The sequence below is a fragment of the Papaver somniferum genome, chromosome 1 (assembly GCF_003573695.1).
Source record: "Papaver somniferum cultivar HN1 chromosome 1, ASM357369v1, whole genome shotgun sequence".
Classification (NCBI taxonomy): Eukaryota; Viridiplantae; Streptophyta; class Magnoliopsida; order Ranunculales; family Papaveraceae; genus Papaver; species Papaver somniferum.
This window is the reverse complement of record NC_039358.1, coordinates 36,427,914-36,442,294: the sequence shown is the minus strand read 5'-3', so window position 1 is coordinate 36,442,294 and position 14,381 is coordinate 36,427,914. Positions and strand designations below refer to the sequence as shown.

The 14,381-nt window shown below is 36.2% G+C and overlaps 1 protein-coding gene and 1 long non-coding RNA gene across 2 annotated transcripts; both read right to left on the bottom strand.

Annotated features, from left to right (window-relative positions):
• Nucleotides 1-6,848: 6,848 nt before the first annotated feature.
• LOC113327681 lies at nt 6,849-8,013 on the bottom strand. Its single transcript, XR_003349141.1, has 3 exons — nt 7,923-8,013; nt 7,732-7,778; nt 6,849-7,114 (listed from the first exon to the last, which is right to left on the bottom strand). It is a non-coding gene; the product is annotated as an uncharacterized LOC113327681 (long non-coding RNA).
• A 254-nt stretch (nt 8,014-8,267) lies between these two features.
• Nucleotides 8,268-8,735, bottom strand: LOC113285774. Its single transcript, XM_026534562.1, has one exon. The coding sequence runs from the start codon at nt 8,733-8,735 to the stop codon at nt 8,268-8,270; it is 468 nt and encodes a 155-aa protein (XP_026390347.1).
• Between the last annotated feature and the right edge of the window lie 5,646 nt (nt 8,736-14,381).

Below are 14,381 nucleotides of genomic sequence, written 5' to 3'. Positions count from 1 at the left end.
TTCCATAACGATGGTTTGCTAGGCAAGTGTACGGGTTGTTGAGCAATCTGCGAAGCAAGAATGAACAACCATTAACCTCCTTCCATTCCAGAAGATCTTGATTAATGGCCATGACATGTAGCCTCCTCCTCGTGTCGGACTTCTCCTCTGCCATATTCTTGGGTTTGTAAACACGCAAGGTACAAATGGGGAGAAGTAGAAGCCTTAACCAAGCTGAAATATCAGTTGGACTTGAAAGGACTTTATCAAGGCACACTTTGAGCGTAAGAGAGAAAGCTAATCTGCATTGGTGTGGGATGCAGGAAACAGTTGATACATGCCTCTGCAAAACAAGTTGAGCAGCTCCGGATAAAGTGTTTCGACGATCTCACCTGTGACAGTCTCAACAACAGCAGTCTCGGTCTGAACAACATCACGTACAACATTCTCAACAGCAGCAACAGGTTTAGGCAAACCATGGATGAGGGACTCAACAACATCTCCATTAGCAGACATGGAAATAATATTACCATGAATTCGTCCTGCCTTACCTTTACAGGGTAACCTCGGAGCATGCAAATGCATACACCGGCCGCAGATCCACATTCGAAGGTGACGAAGAACTTCTTCCCATGCCTGGTACACCCCTGAATCTGTAGAGATTAAAACTCTGCAATCAACCTTGCTGTCCTCGGAGAAGAGGTGCTTGTCGTGCAAATGTCGAAGCAAGGAACCCTTGACATACCCCATGCCATTAACTCCGTCACCACAGCCATGAAAACCCTTAAAGGGGCAACGGTAATAAACTGCGTTAACAGCATCCACTGTGCCAGAGGAGGAAGAAGACGATGAACTAACCTGAGATGAAACATTAGGAGAACACTGCTGAGGTCGAGAAGAAGACATGGTTTTCCTAGACATATCGAAAATGATAAACCCTAAAAAAACAACGAAATAAAAACCCTAAAAGAAGAAAAGGAAAAAAAAAGGGGGTTTTCAGGGGATTAAGAAGAGCTCCCATGGTTCTGGTGAATGTTTCTGGTTTTCAGTCGCCAAAAATCGCCATAGAAGGAACCGGAAAACCCATGATTTTTATTATTTTCTCTCTATTTTTTTTTTAAAAATTTAATTTTTCTTTTTGAGTATTTTAAAGTGTTTTCTGTATTAAAAAGAGAAGAAAAATAATTAAAAATAAAAACAAAAATTAAATAATAATAAAAAAAAATCATCTTAAAAAAACGAAATTATTATATGAATCAATACATAAAATAGGACATTTTTAAAGAATAAATATTTAAAATAAAAAATAAAATAGGACATTTTTAATAAAATTTAATAAAATTAAAATAATTAAATTAAATAAATTAGTTAATTAAACAAGGTTATCTAAATAATTTAACTAGCTTTAGATACCCCTTAATTAGGGTAAACATTGAGTATGCCTCAAAAAAAAATTTGATATGCCTTAAATCAGGTTTCGAAATGAAAAACAATTCATCGTTGGTTGATCAATCACTGGGCTTGCATTCTGTCATATTGGGCTATTACATAGACAACGCCCGAAGTGGAAGGAAAAAGAGAAAGAGATCATAGGGTGATTTCATCTGTGGTTACACCCAGTTAACAAAATATCAGTCCATCCAACAAAATGTAATCGTTTTTCATCCATTATATTCTTGGTATAATTGTTTGTTTTTTTGTTTTTGTTTTTTTTTTTTTTGAATATTTGAGCTAGAGAGGAGATGTAAAAATAAATCCACAATGCTCAGTAATTTTATTTTTTCTTTTGACATTTTTAGCATTGCAGAAGCACAAAGCATTAAATTATTGATCTTCAAGATTTTTGGTGATTATGCGGGTGACATCCCTTGGTATCCATCACAATGCAACCTCAGGCTCAGGTAGTAGTAGTATTCATCTTTAATGCAGCAATGCATCATTAGTGAGGTTGGTGGTGTCGGCTCCGGGATTAAGATTGTTGATGGTTGATATAACTTGATATATGTCCTTCGTCCACCTACCAGGATGATACTCCTCCAATCAAATTTCTCCACAACCAACATTTGTTTTTTTTTCTTTCTTTTGGAAGTTGTGGTGGGGGCAATGGCCCCTCCTTGGGATATTTTGCGCATTTTTTCCTTAAAAATGGACTGATATACTTAACGACTCACTCTCGTTCATTCACTCACTAGAATCACTACTGACTCTTTCTAGAAGCAATGCATTCAACAAGAATCTTACACCAAACTGTTAGAATACAGTCTTTTGAGGATCGCAGTCGCAGGTGTAGTTAGACTTTAGTTATTGAGTGACACATTTCAAGGTAGATTCTGTAAAGGAAAATTAGGCACAGGCCCAAAAAAAATAACATTTTAATTGTCAGGTCTACAATTAATTTTAGGTACCGTGACATCCATAATTATATGAAATTATTAAAAATGTTTACACGACGGATTATGCATCAAGGGTATAATTGGCAACGCAACTTGGATATAACATATCTAAAAATCCGCGTCTTGGAATTTTACAAATTTTATATCGTTGGAAATCTTTTTAAGAGAGCTACGCGACGAGTACAAACAAGAATATCAAATTTTTGTTTTTCACGAAAAAATCGGAGGTGATCATCATTTTAGGCAAAATTTTCGAAAACTTGGTACATAACTATTATGCAGCCACAAAAAAAGATGCATGACACATTCTGCAGACGCATAACGAATTATGCAACCATTTTCTCCACTGCATAACAAATTATGCATTTTGATAACAAAGTTATGCATCTAGAAACAAGTTATGTAGCCATTGTTTTAGTTGATTTTAGCACGTACATAAAAAATTGATGCATATATATTTACGGATGCATATAAGGTTATGCATCTATTTTCTCGATGCATAAAAGATTGTGCAACAATTTTCTCGATGCATAATGTATTATGCAGCCATATTTTCGGATGCATAACAGGTTATGCATCTATTTTCACGACTGCATAACATGTTATGTAGTTATTATTATAGGTGCATAACAAGTTATACTCTCTTTATATTTATTGGTTTCAATAGTTACAAAAAAATTGTTGCATAACGTGTTATTATTATGCAACCATTTTCTAAAATTTCATAACAAGTTATGCAACAACTTTTGTATATGCATAACAGGTTATGCAACCATTTTCAAAGCTGCATCACGAGTAAAGCATCCATTTTGACAACTACACATATAGTTACATAAACATTTTAAAAACAAGGAAATAGGGGAGAAACAAAAACAAAACCAATCTCTTGTTTTTCAAAGCTGCATAACAAATAAGCTCAACCAGTCTTTGGGAAAAACCAAACCATTGTGGTAATTTTCTCATTTTCCTTTCAAGGCTGATATGTATGTGGTTTGGGCAGACTTTATTAGTTGCAAAAGAAAGTCAAAATCTCAAACAAAAATGAATCTAACATATACCATCTTTATAAGCTTATCCTTTGGTGTTTCTTTCCTACTTGGATAAACTTGGCTAATGTGCAAGTGACGAGGTGCTAGAGATCAGTAAACGCATGTGTGTTGTACCCATATTTTGTCTTCACACCCTGTGTTCCTAATTCCATTTCAAATGCAAGGGAAGTCATACCATGTATCCCTGTAAAGCTTATTTTCTCATGCAGGGACAAGCATTTTATATTGGGAAGCATGTTCACATATTATACCCCATAGTATCTGGACAAGATATTGCTTCCAGTGATTCAGACGAAGGCAAAGTAAAGCAACTCTACTTTTGATTTTGATCTTAACTGTTATTATAGATTATCATAAGTAACTTGTCACATTTGTATTCAGCTCTTTACCCATTGTTCGCTCTCTGCAGACAAAATGCTTAAATCCCATATAATTGGTTTCTTCCAGGAGTTGTGATGCAAGTTCTTTGAATGCAACTTTAGCAAAAGGAAAAGTGGTCCTCTGCTTCCAATCCAGACAACAGACGTCTGGCGCGCTTGCTACTAGAACTGTGACGAGAGTGGGGTGTTGGAGTCATATTCGCTCATATTCGCCCAGTTTCCAACTTGGGGATTTTCAAAGCTGCATAACGACTTCCGCTATCATATGTGGATGTGAATCGGTTTCTTATAGTAATGCCTTACTCGTGCAGAAACGTTGGTTGATACAAGAAATTGGCTTTGCTTTTGTTTTTCCCAAAATGTTGGTTGAGCTTTATCATGCTGGCTGATACATGGAGTAAACATAGAATCTTGTTCTTACATCGCTGCAATTAACAAGGCAATATGATGAGTAATCTAGGAAAACTTGTGAGAACATCTGTAATACGAAGAATGGGATCTATCACCAGGAATTTGTTTGGTTTTGTTCACAGGAAAATCCCCAACTTGGCTGAAAATTTTGATGCATAAAATTTTGTAATTCACTGAATGGGTTTGTAAAGCATGATTCGCTGACAGAAAATCTACAACCAAAACTCACTTTGAATCAAGGTTTTGAAAACAAAAATTAGATTTGTAAAAGAGAACAGGCAAAGTTTTTAGAAAAGCTTTCTCAAAGTTTTGTTTATAAAATCATCAGATATAATAATAAAAAGAGTAAAATGAAAAAAATCGAATAGAGAATTCATCCTCCTTAGGATCAATTGTTGATGAAGCTTTGTCCGGATTTCATTTTCTTATCAATCTCTTCATCTCCGTTTCTGCTTTTCTCTCTTATTAACAAATATTCTCTTCAACCATTGCCAGATTCGGCAGCAACTTCAACTTTGTTCGATTTGTAACCTAAGAATCAATAGAGAAGAAACTCACAGTAGAGAAGAAGAAGAGAAGGAATTGAAGAAGGAATTTTGCGGCTTGTGAAGAAATATAATTTTAGAAATTCTGGGTGTAGGAGAAATGTTACCCCAGAAAATGGGTGCGTGCCTGAATTTTTATGAGTGTGGGTTTCACAGTGGAAGAAATCTGTAAAATGGATTTGGCCGTAGTTTTCACATTCTGTAATGGGTTGAGCCCAAAAGAAGAATAAATACTCCTTAAAGTCACCAATAATGGCCCAGTTGAACAGTGTGTGTATGTATAACGTACAGTAGTATACTACTAACTACTAAGATGTTTTGGATGGTCATTCATACTTGATTCCACTCATTTTGAAGCCATTTTGGATGGCATAAGCTTTTCGGAAATAGACAAGATGGCGATCACGGACATTAAACGGGGTTTCAGTACTTGACCTCCAAAACCCCCTAGCAGTCTATTAAACATTGTTTTGCTAGCTAGCTACTCAGATTGAGTACATTTTCCGGATCCCAGCCCAGCTATTTTACACTGCTATTGAAAACTGGTGCTCGGATAGTAGTTGTCTATTGCAAGAGATATATTATAAGTCCGTTATTACCTGAATGGTGGATCTTGAGACCTAAGGAAAGAGAACAAATTTTTGAGTGAATAACAATGGTGAAGTACTAGATAAGGTTTTGAGATTCTTTAAGATATGTTCATACTAAAAACTGAAAACTGATTGCACCATTTTCAACAAAAGAAAATGCAGCTTGCTCCTGACAAACACAGGACAGTTAAAATGCTCATGGTACTCTAATGAATCACAATGCAATAACCTCACATATGACAAAGACTTCAGCGGTGGAGCTAAGTTTTTAAATTTGGTGGTGGGTTACTACTTACTACTAATGACCAAAGAGGGAAAAAGTGTTAGTTATATTTCTTTTTCTATGTGCCTCCTAAATGAATTAATAAACTTCTACTCCCCCAACCAAATTACCATTAACACTTGAATGGATTATAGTTCTTGCTGTTAGTATGTCTCAAGTATACGGTTGAAATTTCTCCTCCACTACAACAAAATGATTTTTTTTTTCCGTTGGCAGATGTGGTCGGGGCAATGGCCCCTATCTTCTTTTCCTCATCTTGTCATCTGTGTAATTTTTTGTCTATAAAGACCCATCTTTATTGTATTCGATACAACACACAACAATATTACAGTTCTTGCACAAGCCCTCCTTCATCATCATCAAAAAAATCATTACCTTCATCTTCCTCATCATCTTTCTTTTTTTACTCAACAAATCTTCCTCATCATCTTCTTCTTCGGATCCAATAATACTAAGCAATTTTGTTCTTCATAAAATGACCATAAAGAAAAGGAAGATGTTATGACCCAACACCAAAACACAATGATATCAGATCAAAAGGCTAAAAACTTGGAAGATTAGCCCCTCTGCGATGGAGTTTAAGAGAAAAGATAGAAGAAAACTGTTCTTATATTGATTGATAACGAAACTAATAATTGGCCAGGCTATTTATAGCTTCAAAGCCGTGCACAAGAAGTAAAGAACAAGAATTTTAATAACTCTTAAACACCTAATAAAAGAAATAAACAAACTAATTATAGTAGCCCTAAACATGGAAACTGTATGGAGTTGGTATCACAACATCCTACGCCCTGAAAAATTGACTTGTCCTCAAGTCTTGAAAGTTGGAAATCTTGCAATAATCTCGTCATCATCCTCCCAAGTAGCTTCATCTTCAGGATGATTTTTCCAATGTACTAGCCATTGTGTGCCAGCATTATGGCCCTTCTTGTATAGGGATGCACATACTCCGGTACGGCCCGGTTCTCCTATGGAACCGGTCCCTGTATTTGGTGTTGACCGGTACTGAAATTTAAGGACCGGTACCTGTACTTGTACCGGTACTCCGGTACCGGTCCGGTACAAGTCCGGTACCGGGTCTTTTACCTGAAAAACAATTCAAAATACTAAAAGAGTAAAAGTCTAGAACAACATTCCAGCAACATTACAAAATAAGTTCAATTTATAATATACATACTTAGGTAGATAAGTTCAACATTTCAACGTCACCATTACAAAATACTTAAAAATTTTCACTAATCTTTCTTCTTGTTAGGATTTTTTGGACATCTATTCAAATGCTTTCGTAATCCGGTAGTGCCATTTACATCATTCTGAGCAGCATATTTACCCTTGCAGTGACGACATTGAGCATGAGTTTCACTAATCCTCGTCATTTCCAACCAAACATCAGATATCACTTTGTCGTGCTTGTTTTTGTTATCACCAACTTCAACCTCTATTGTTGTACTTGTTGGAGCATGAGACATGACTATTTACAACACCTAGAAAAGAACGATGAATGAATTAACCAGAGGTAGCATGAAACATGATTATTGTACAAAACTTAACCAACTAATTGCAGTTTACAGACACATTGTAGTACTGTGTAACTATGTTATTACTTGTCCCCAAAAAATACTACCTCAAACAATGAATCAACAAAACAGAACCACAAAAATCGCTTAAAACCAATGCAATGAACACTATCTAATGAGCTCAAAGTCAACATAAACTATTTTAATGTATAAGCAAATAAACTCAAAGTCCAACATAAAGCAGAAGGTAAGCCTGAACTATGAATCCTTACAAACTGTTTACAAGTCTCACAAGCAAATTATCAAACATCATAGCTACATACTTCTGAAAAATCATCCAAAATTCCCAATAAATCCAACTTCATAGCAATATACCCTAAATCCGATCAATTAATGAATTCCAACAAAATTAAACCTAAATCTAACATAATAAATTGAATTAACCCTAAATTAAACATGCATGGAATTCATAAAAGATAAGATGCAATCGATTTAATAGAGAACCCAATCAACAAAAACACCTAATTATAATTAGCCTAATAGAAACCCAATTTCTTAAACAAAAAGATGGAATAAAGTTATACCTTCACAGTTCACATCGCTCTAATCCTCTTCCTTCTTCCATTCTCCACTGAAAGCCATTAAGAACTCAAATTAGAAGATGAAATAAAACCCATATATATTCCCAAATCATATCCACTAAAGTAACAACATCAAAAGCAGAAAACCCATGTTCCCACGGAGATCACGAGATTCACAACTATAATCTTATTACCTGAAGTTGATGATTCTTCAAAAATATATAGAACTCAGATGAGTTGAAAGAGATGGAGATGATGAGTTGGTGAAGAAGAAGAACAAATCGAACTAGGCTGATAGAGATGGTGAAGAAAAAGAACAAATCAAACTAGGCTGAAGAAGAAGAAGAAGAGTTGTCGCTGTTCTTCAGAGATAAAGAATAGAAGAAGAAAAATGGGTGAACTGGTTATTCTTGCGATACTATATACCTAGTATAGACGACTAAGATCAAAAACCTACAAAGATATAATGGATCAAATTAATCGGTACAACTGGGCCGGTACAGGTCGGTCCTCCTCCCAGAACCGGTGCTTGTACCGGTCTAAGACGGTTCTGAATCTCCTGTCCCGGTCCCTGTACCGGTTACTCCGGTACCGGTTCGGTTCCGGTCCGGTATTTCCGGCTCCAGACCGGTATAGGTCTTTTTGACCGGCTCCTTTGCAGCCCTATTCTTGTATATTCTACGCTGTAGAATAGCAGATGGCTCCCATTTGTCATAGTCAATGACATCTGGTAACACAGCAACCACATGAACATTCATTCTTAATCTTCTTTTTAGTTGAGAAACGTGGAATACAGGATGAATGCGACTTGTTGCAGGTAACTCTAACTTATAAGCCACACTTCCAATTTTCTCCAGGACTCTAAAAGGACCATAGAATCGAGGAGAAAGCTTCGAAAAAGATGTGCTTGCCACAGTAGTTTGCCGGTATGGTTGTAGTCGCAAATAAACCAAATCGTTTATCTCATAAGACCTCTCTGTGCGATGAGAATCAACATATTTCTTCATCCGAGTCTGTGCTTCAAGCAAGTGTGATTTTAAGAGTTTAAGAGTGTGATCTCAAGCTTGAAGATTTAGATCAACAACATGTACTGGTGTAGAACCAAGTAAATATGATAAAATTGTTGGTGGTGAACGGTTGTACAAAGCTTCATAAGGAGTCATTTGAATAGCAGTATGAAAGCTCGTATTATACCACCATTCAGCCCATGGAAGCCACTTAAACCAATCTTTCGGTTTCATACCAGCAAAACAACGTAAGTAACATTCTAAGGTTCGATTAGTAACTTCAGTTTGACCATCTGATTGTGGGTGATAAGCTGAACTGGGGCATAATTGAGTACCTTGTAAGGAGAAATAAGTTGTCTAAAAATCACTCATAAATATCGCATCTCGATCACTGACAATACTCCTTGGCATTCCATGAAGACGCACTATTTCTCGTATAAATACTTTAGCAACTGTGCTAGCAGAATATGGATGAGATAAAGCAATAACATGAGCATACTTGGAGAGACGATCAACCACAACCAAAATTGAACTTTTTCTTGTAGATAAAGGAAACCCATGAATGAAATCCATTGAAATATCAAGCCAAACATCAGCAGGTATGGTAAAGGATTTAATAATCCAGGAGGAGACACTGATTCAGACTTGTTGCGTTGGCAGATGTCACAATGATCAATGAATTCTTTAAGAGAATGTTTCATACCCTTCCAATAATTTTTTTTGTTGAAGTCTCTTGAGGGTTCTTAGATAACCTGAATGACCTCCCAATGGAGTTGCATGAAACTCCAAAAGTAGTTTTGAACACCATGAAGAAGAAGAAACAACCACAATGCGTTGTTTATATCTTAAAATGCCATCTATACAAGTATAATGACGTTTAAATCCAGGGTTAACACTCAATTCAGCAATAAGTGATGCATACTCATCATCTTGATGACACTCAACAACAATATTATGCACACCAGAAAAAATAGGTGTAGATAACAAGTTTAGTTGAGGACCTGATAAACGTGATAGAGCATCTGCAGCAACATTCTCCTTGCCTTTGCGAAAAATAATTTGATAGTCATATCCCAATAACTTTGATAGCCATTTTTGTTGTTCCATGGATGATAGTTTTTGATCCAAAAAATATTTCAAGCTCCTATGATCTGTGTATATCTTGAAGTGTCTTCCCATTAAATAAGGTCGTCATTTCTGACAGCAGACACAATTGCCAATATTTCTTTATCATACATCGAAAGATTTAAATTCTTACCAGATAATCGTTTGCTATAATAAGCAATGGGTCTCTGAGATTGCATTAACACAACACCTAAACCCCCACCAGAAGCATCACACTCTAAATAAAATTCTTTCCTGAAATCTTGTAAGACTAATACTGGAGTGGTAGTGAGAGCATGTTGCATTTGTTTGAATGACGAAGTAGCAACATCAGTCCAAAGAAAAACATCTTTCTTCAATAGTTGAGTTAAGGGATGACTAATGATGCCAAAGTTTTTGACAACTTGCGATAATACCCAGCAAGACCCAAAAATGATCGAAGTTCTTTAATTGTACTAAGAATAGGCCAAGAAAGAATACTCTTGATTTTATCATCTTCCACTGATACACCTTCAGATGAAATAACATGGCCTAAATACCCCACAGAAGGTTGAGCAAAAGTACACTTTGTTTCCTTCACAAATAATTTATGAGAATGTAAAATCTCAAAAACAGCTTTCAGATGTTCAACATGCTCAGAAATACTCTTGATAAAGATTAAAATATCATCAAAAAACACAAGCACAAACCTTCGTAAATACGGCTTGAATATGTGGTTCATCAAGCTTTGGAAAGTGGCTGGTGCATTTGAAAGACCAAATGGCATGACGAGAAACTCGTAATGTCCATCGTGTGTTCGAAAAGCAGTCTTGTGAATATCATGGCCAAACAATCTGATTTGATAATAACCAAAACGTAAGTCCAACTTTGTAAATATACAAGCACCATGTAGTTCATCCAAGAGTTCGTCGACCATAGGAATTGGGAAACGATCCTTTATTGTGATATTATTTAGTGCACGATAATCCACACACATACGCCAAGTGTCATCTTTCTTTCGAACCATCAAGATTGGAGAAGAGAAATGGCTTGAACTCTCCCTAATAAGACCTGCTTGTTGTAACTCTGAAATTATCTTCTCAATTTCGTTCTTCTGAAAATGTGGATAACGGTAAAACGAACATTGACAGGTGAAGAATCTGGTAGCAAGGGAATATATGGTCATGGTGTCGTGAAGGAGGCAGTGAAGTAGGTGTCTCAAAGATATACGAATAAGTAGATATTAGCTGCTTAATTTCAAGTGCCAAAACAGAAACAGTTGTAGAAGTATTTTCCTGGAATGTACTTAATTGGAACAAAATTCCATAATTCTCTCTATCCAATAAACGATGCATTGAAGAACTGTCTAACATCATTATTGTGGGAGTAACATTGCCTACCAAAGTAATGGGAGAATCATTAATGCTAAACTGCATAGTCAAAGCTGTAAAATCCTAAGAAATTGCACCTAAAGTACGTAACCATTGAATGCCTAGCACAAAGTCACATCCACTAATTGGTAAAAGATAAAAATCAGAAGTAAATTCATAGTTCTGAAATTTAAGTGGAGTATTAGAGAAAAACCTTGATTACTTAGCTGACCACCATCACCAATTGTCACACGCAAGGCAGCATCTCCAGAAAGAATTGGGTAACCACATTGTTTAGCTATCTGAGGATGAAGGAAATTATGAGTGGAACCTGAATCAAGAAGGACTTTTAATGTTTGACCTTTGGTGAAACCTAAGATGCGCATCGTTCTGGGAGAAGGAGAACCCATTAGTGAATGAAAAGAAAGTGTTGATGCCGGTGATTCCTCAAACTCTGGTGTTAGTTCTTTGACAATGTCATCATCTGTCTGCTCAACAAAAGAATCATTTGTATCTGGAGATCCTTCCAAAAGTAGCAATCGTGGTTTCAAACACATATGTCCAGGAGTGAATAATTTTTCACAATTGAATCGCTCGCCTCTTTCTCGTTTTTCTTTTTGTTCTTCCCATGTAAGTCTCTTAGCTCCAGGTGGTAAATTTGGTTTTCTTACTTTAATAGCGATAGCAGGTGTCAGAGTCTGTAACTGGGGAGGACGATAAGGCTTTGGGGTTGAATTGTTGGCTAGCAAAGCGTCTTCTTGATTTATTGCTTTTGTGAAAGCTGCAGTCAATGTCTGAGGTTCAAGTAACTTAACCATGGAACCAATATCCGGTTTAAGAGAATGAATAAAACAATTGATCAAGTGATCTCAGGTAAATCTGTGACGAAATTCAATAATCTTTCGAAATCAGGTATGTGCTCACGGACGGTACCTTTTTGCTTAATTGTGATGATTGCCATGCGAGCATCTACAAATTTTGTAGAAGAAAACCGAGCACGAACAAGTGAACAAAACTCCAACCAAGTAGTAACAGTAATTGTGGTTCGTTTCCAACGATACCAAGCATTGGCATCACCCTTAAGATGTGCAGCAACAATGGTTAGCTTCAAATTGTCAGCAACTGTATGTAGGCTGAAATATTGATCTACACTAAAAATCCAACTATCTGGATCATCTCCATCAAAGGTTAGAAATTTAAGACTGATAGAGCTAGCCCTAATATTAGTTTCATTACCAGGAGGAGGAGGTGGTGGTGGTGGAGCAGCACCATTAGTACGATGACCTTGTGGAGGATAAACTTCCATAAACACTGCACATAAAGTGGTTCCCAACGTTGTAGCCAAAGATGTAGATAAGGCTGTCGTCAGATCTGCGGTAAGAGTTTGAGAAAGCTCTTTGGTATGTTCAGATAAATCGAGTTTCCTAAGAGCACGATCGTCTTCACGAAGTTGTTTGTCTGCAGCTTGCTTTCGATCACAAACTTCCTCACCATGAGTATGTTTGTTGGTAATGGTAGTGACTAATGAATCAAGTTTTGTTGTAACCGCAGCAATGCTTTGTTGCAGTTGAGACAAATCTTCTGTGTACGTCATCTTTTTTTTTTTTTAAAGAATTTAGGGTTTGAACAGAAACCTGCTCTGATCCAGGTGTTATGACCCAACACCAAAACACAATGATATCAGATCAAAAGTCTAGAAACTTGGAAGATTAGCCCCTCTGCGTTGGAGTTTAAGAGAAAAGATAGAAGAAAACTGTTCTTGTATTGATTGATAACGAAACTAATAATTGGCCAAGTTATTTATAGCTTCAAAGCCGTGCACAAGAAGTAAAGAACAAGAGTTTTAATAACTCTTAAATACCTAATAAAAGAAATAAACAAACTAATTATAGTAGTCCTAAACATGGAAACTGTATGGAGTTGGTATCACAACAGAGGAAACAAAACGGTGGTCGATTTTGATAATTTGGTACGAGGGGACTTGAAAAATCATCTCTGTTAATCCCAAAATCTGATAAAGATTTCTTGTTTATATAGTCTTTGTATTGGCAAAGGTGATGGCAACACGTCCCACCTGCAAGACCTCTCAAGTTATAAGTATCATCTGAAGTTTGTTTAGGGAGGCAGCATCTCATGATCAAATCCAGCGCCCATAAAGAAGTAGCTAGCAATATACTCATCAGTTGATTTTTATTCTCAATTTGTTGTGAAACTTTTATCTATGGACTTACTTTTTATTGTATGTTGCCGGTCATGCACCCTTGACTTGTATTTAAGACCTTGCTTTTTTTAGGGGGGAACGCCGGTTTTGAACGATAGTTTGCCTGTGGCTGTTTTGACATGTGCTCATCAGTTGTTTGATGCAAGTGAAGTGGACTTTCATATATGAAAATTCCCAGCAAACACTTTTAACTTAATATGTGCTCACCAGTTGTTTTTTTATCCCCAATTTGGTGTTAAATATTACACCCATGGACTAAGTTTTCCACTAATTAATATTGTTACTCTATTTGGCTAACATTATGCGCTCTCACGCATCTTCTCTACGGTGATCCATGTCAATAATGTGCCCTAACACGCATTCTTGGTGTATTTTTTTTCTTGAATACTTGAGCTATAAAGGGACGTACTTGTGTTACTTTAATGGCAACTGCAAGATGAAACTTAGCTTATATAAAGACAACTCTCTTTATTGATGTTTATAAAATCTCTCAAAACTAAACACAAGCTCTAATCTTGCTCATATGATCAACCACAACTTTGGTGATCATATATATATAGAACTATGAATTCCTTTTCCTAATCCTATTACCTTATTACATGTCTTTCCTTTTCTTAGAACTTAGCTAGCTCCTAATTCTTAGAACTTCATGTATTTCCTATTCTTATCCTAACCAACTTGTTAGTGATTTCTATATTGAAGATTAACCAACATTCTCCCTGTTAAGCTTCAACCTTACCCGTGACATATCTTGTACTCCAATCAATTGTATCATTTCTTCAAACTTGATCCGAGCTAATGCCTTTGTCAATATATCTGCTTTCTGCTCAGTTCCTGGTATGTGTTCAACGTTGATGATCTCCTTCTCGATACATTCTCGTATGAAATAATACCTTTTGTGAATGTGTTTCGTCTTCCCATGAAACACTAGATTTTTAGTGAGTGCAATTGCAGACTTATTATCAATCTTGA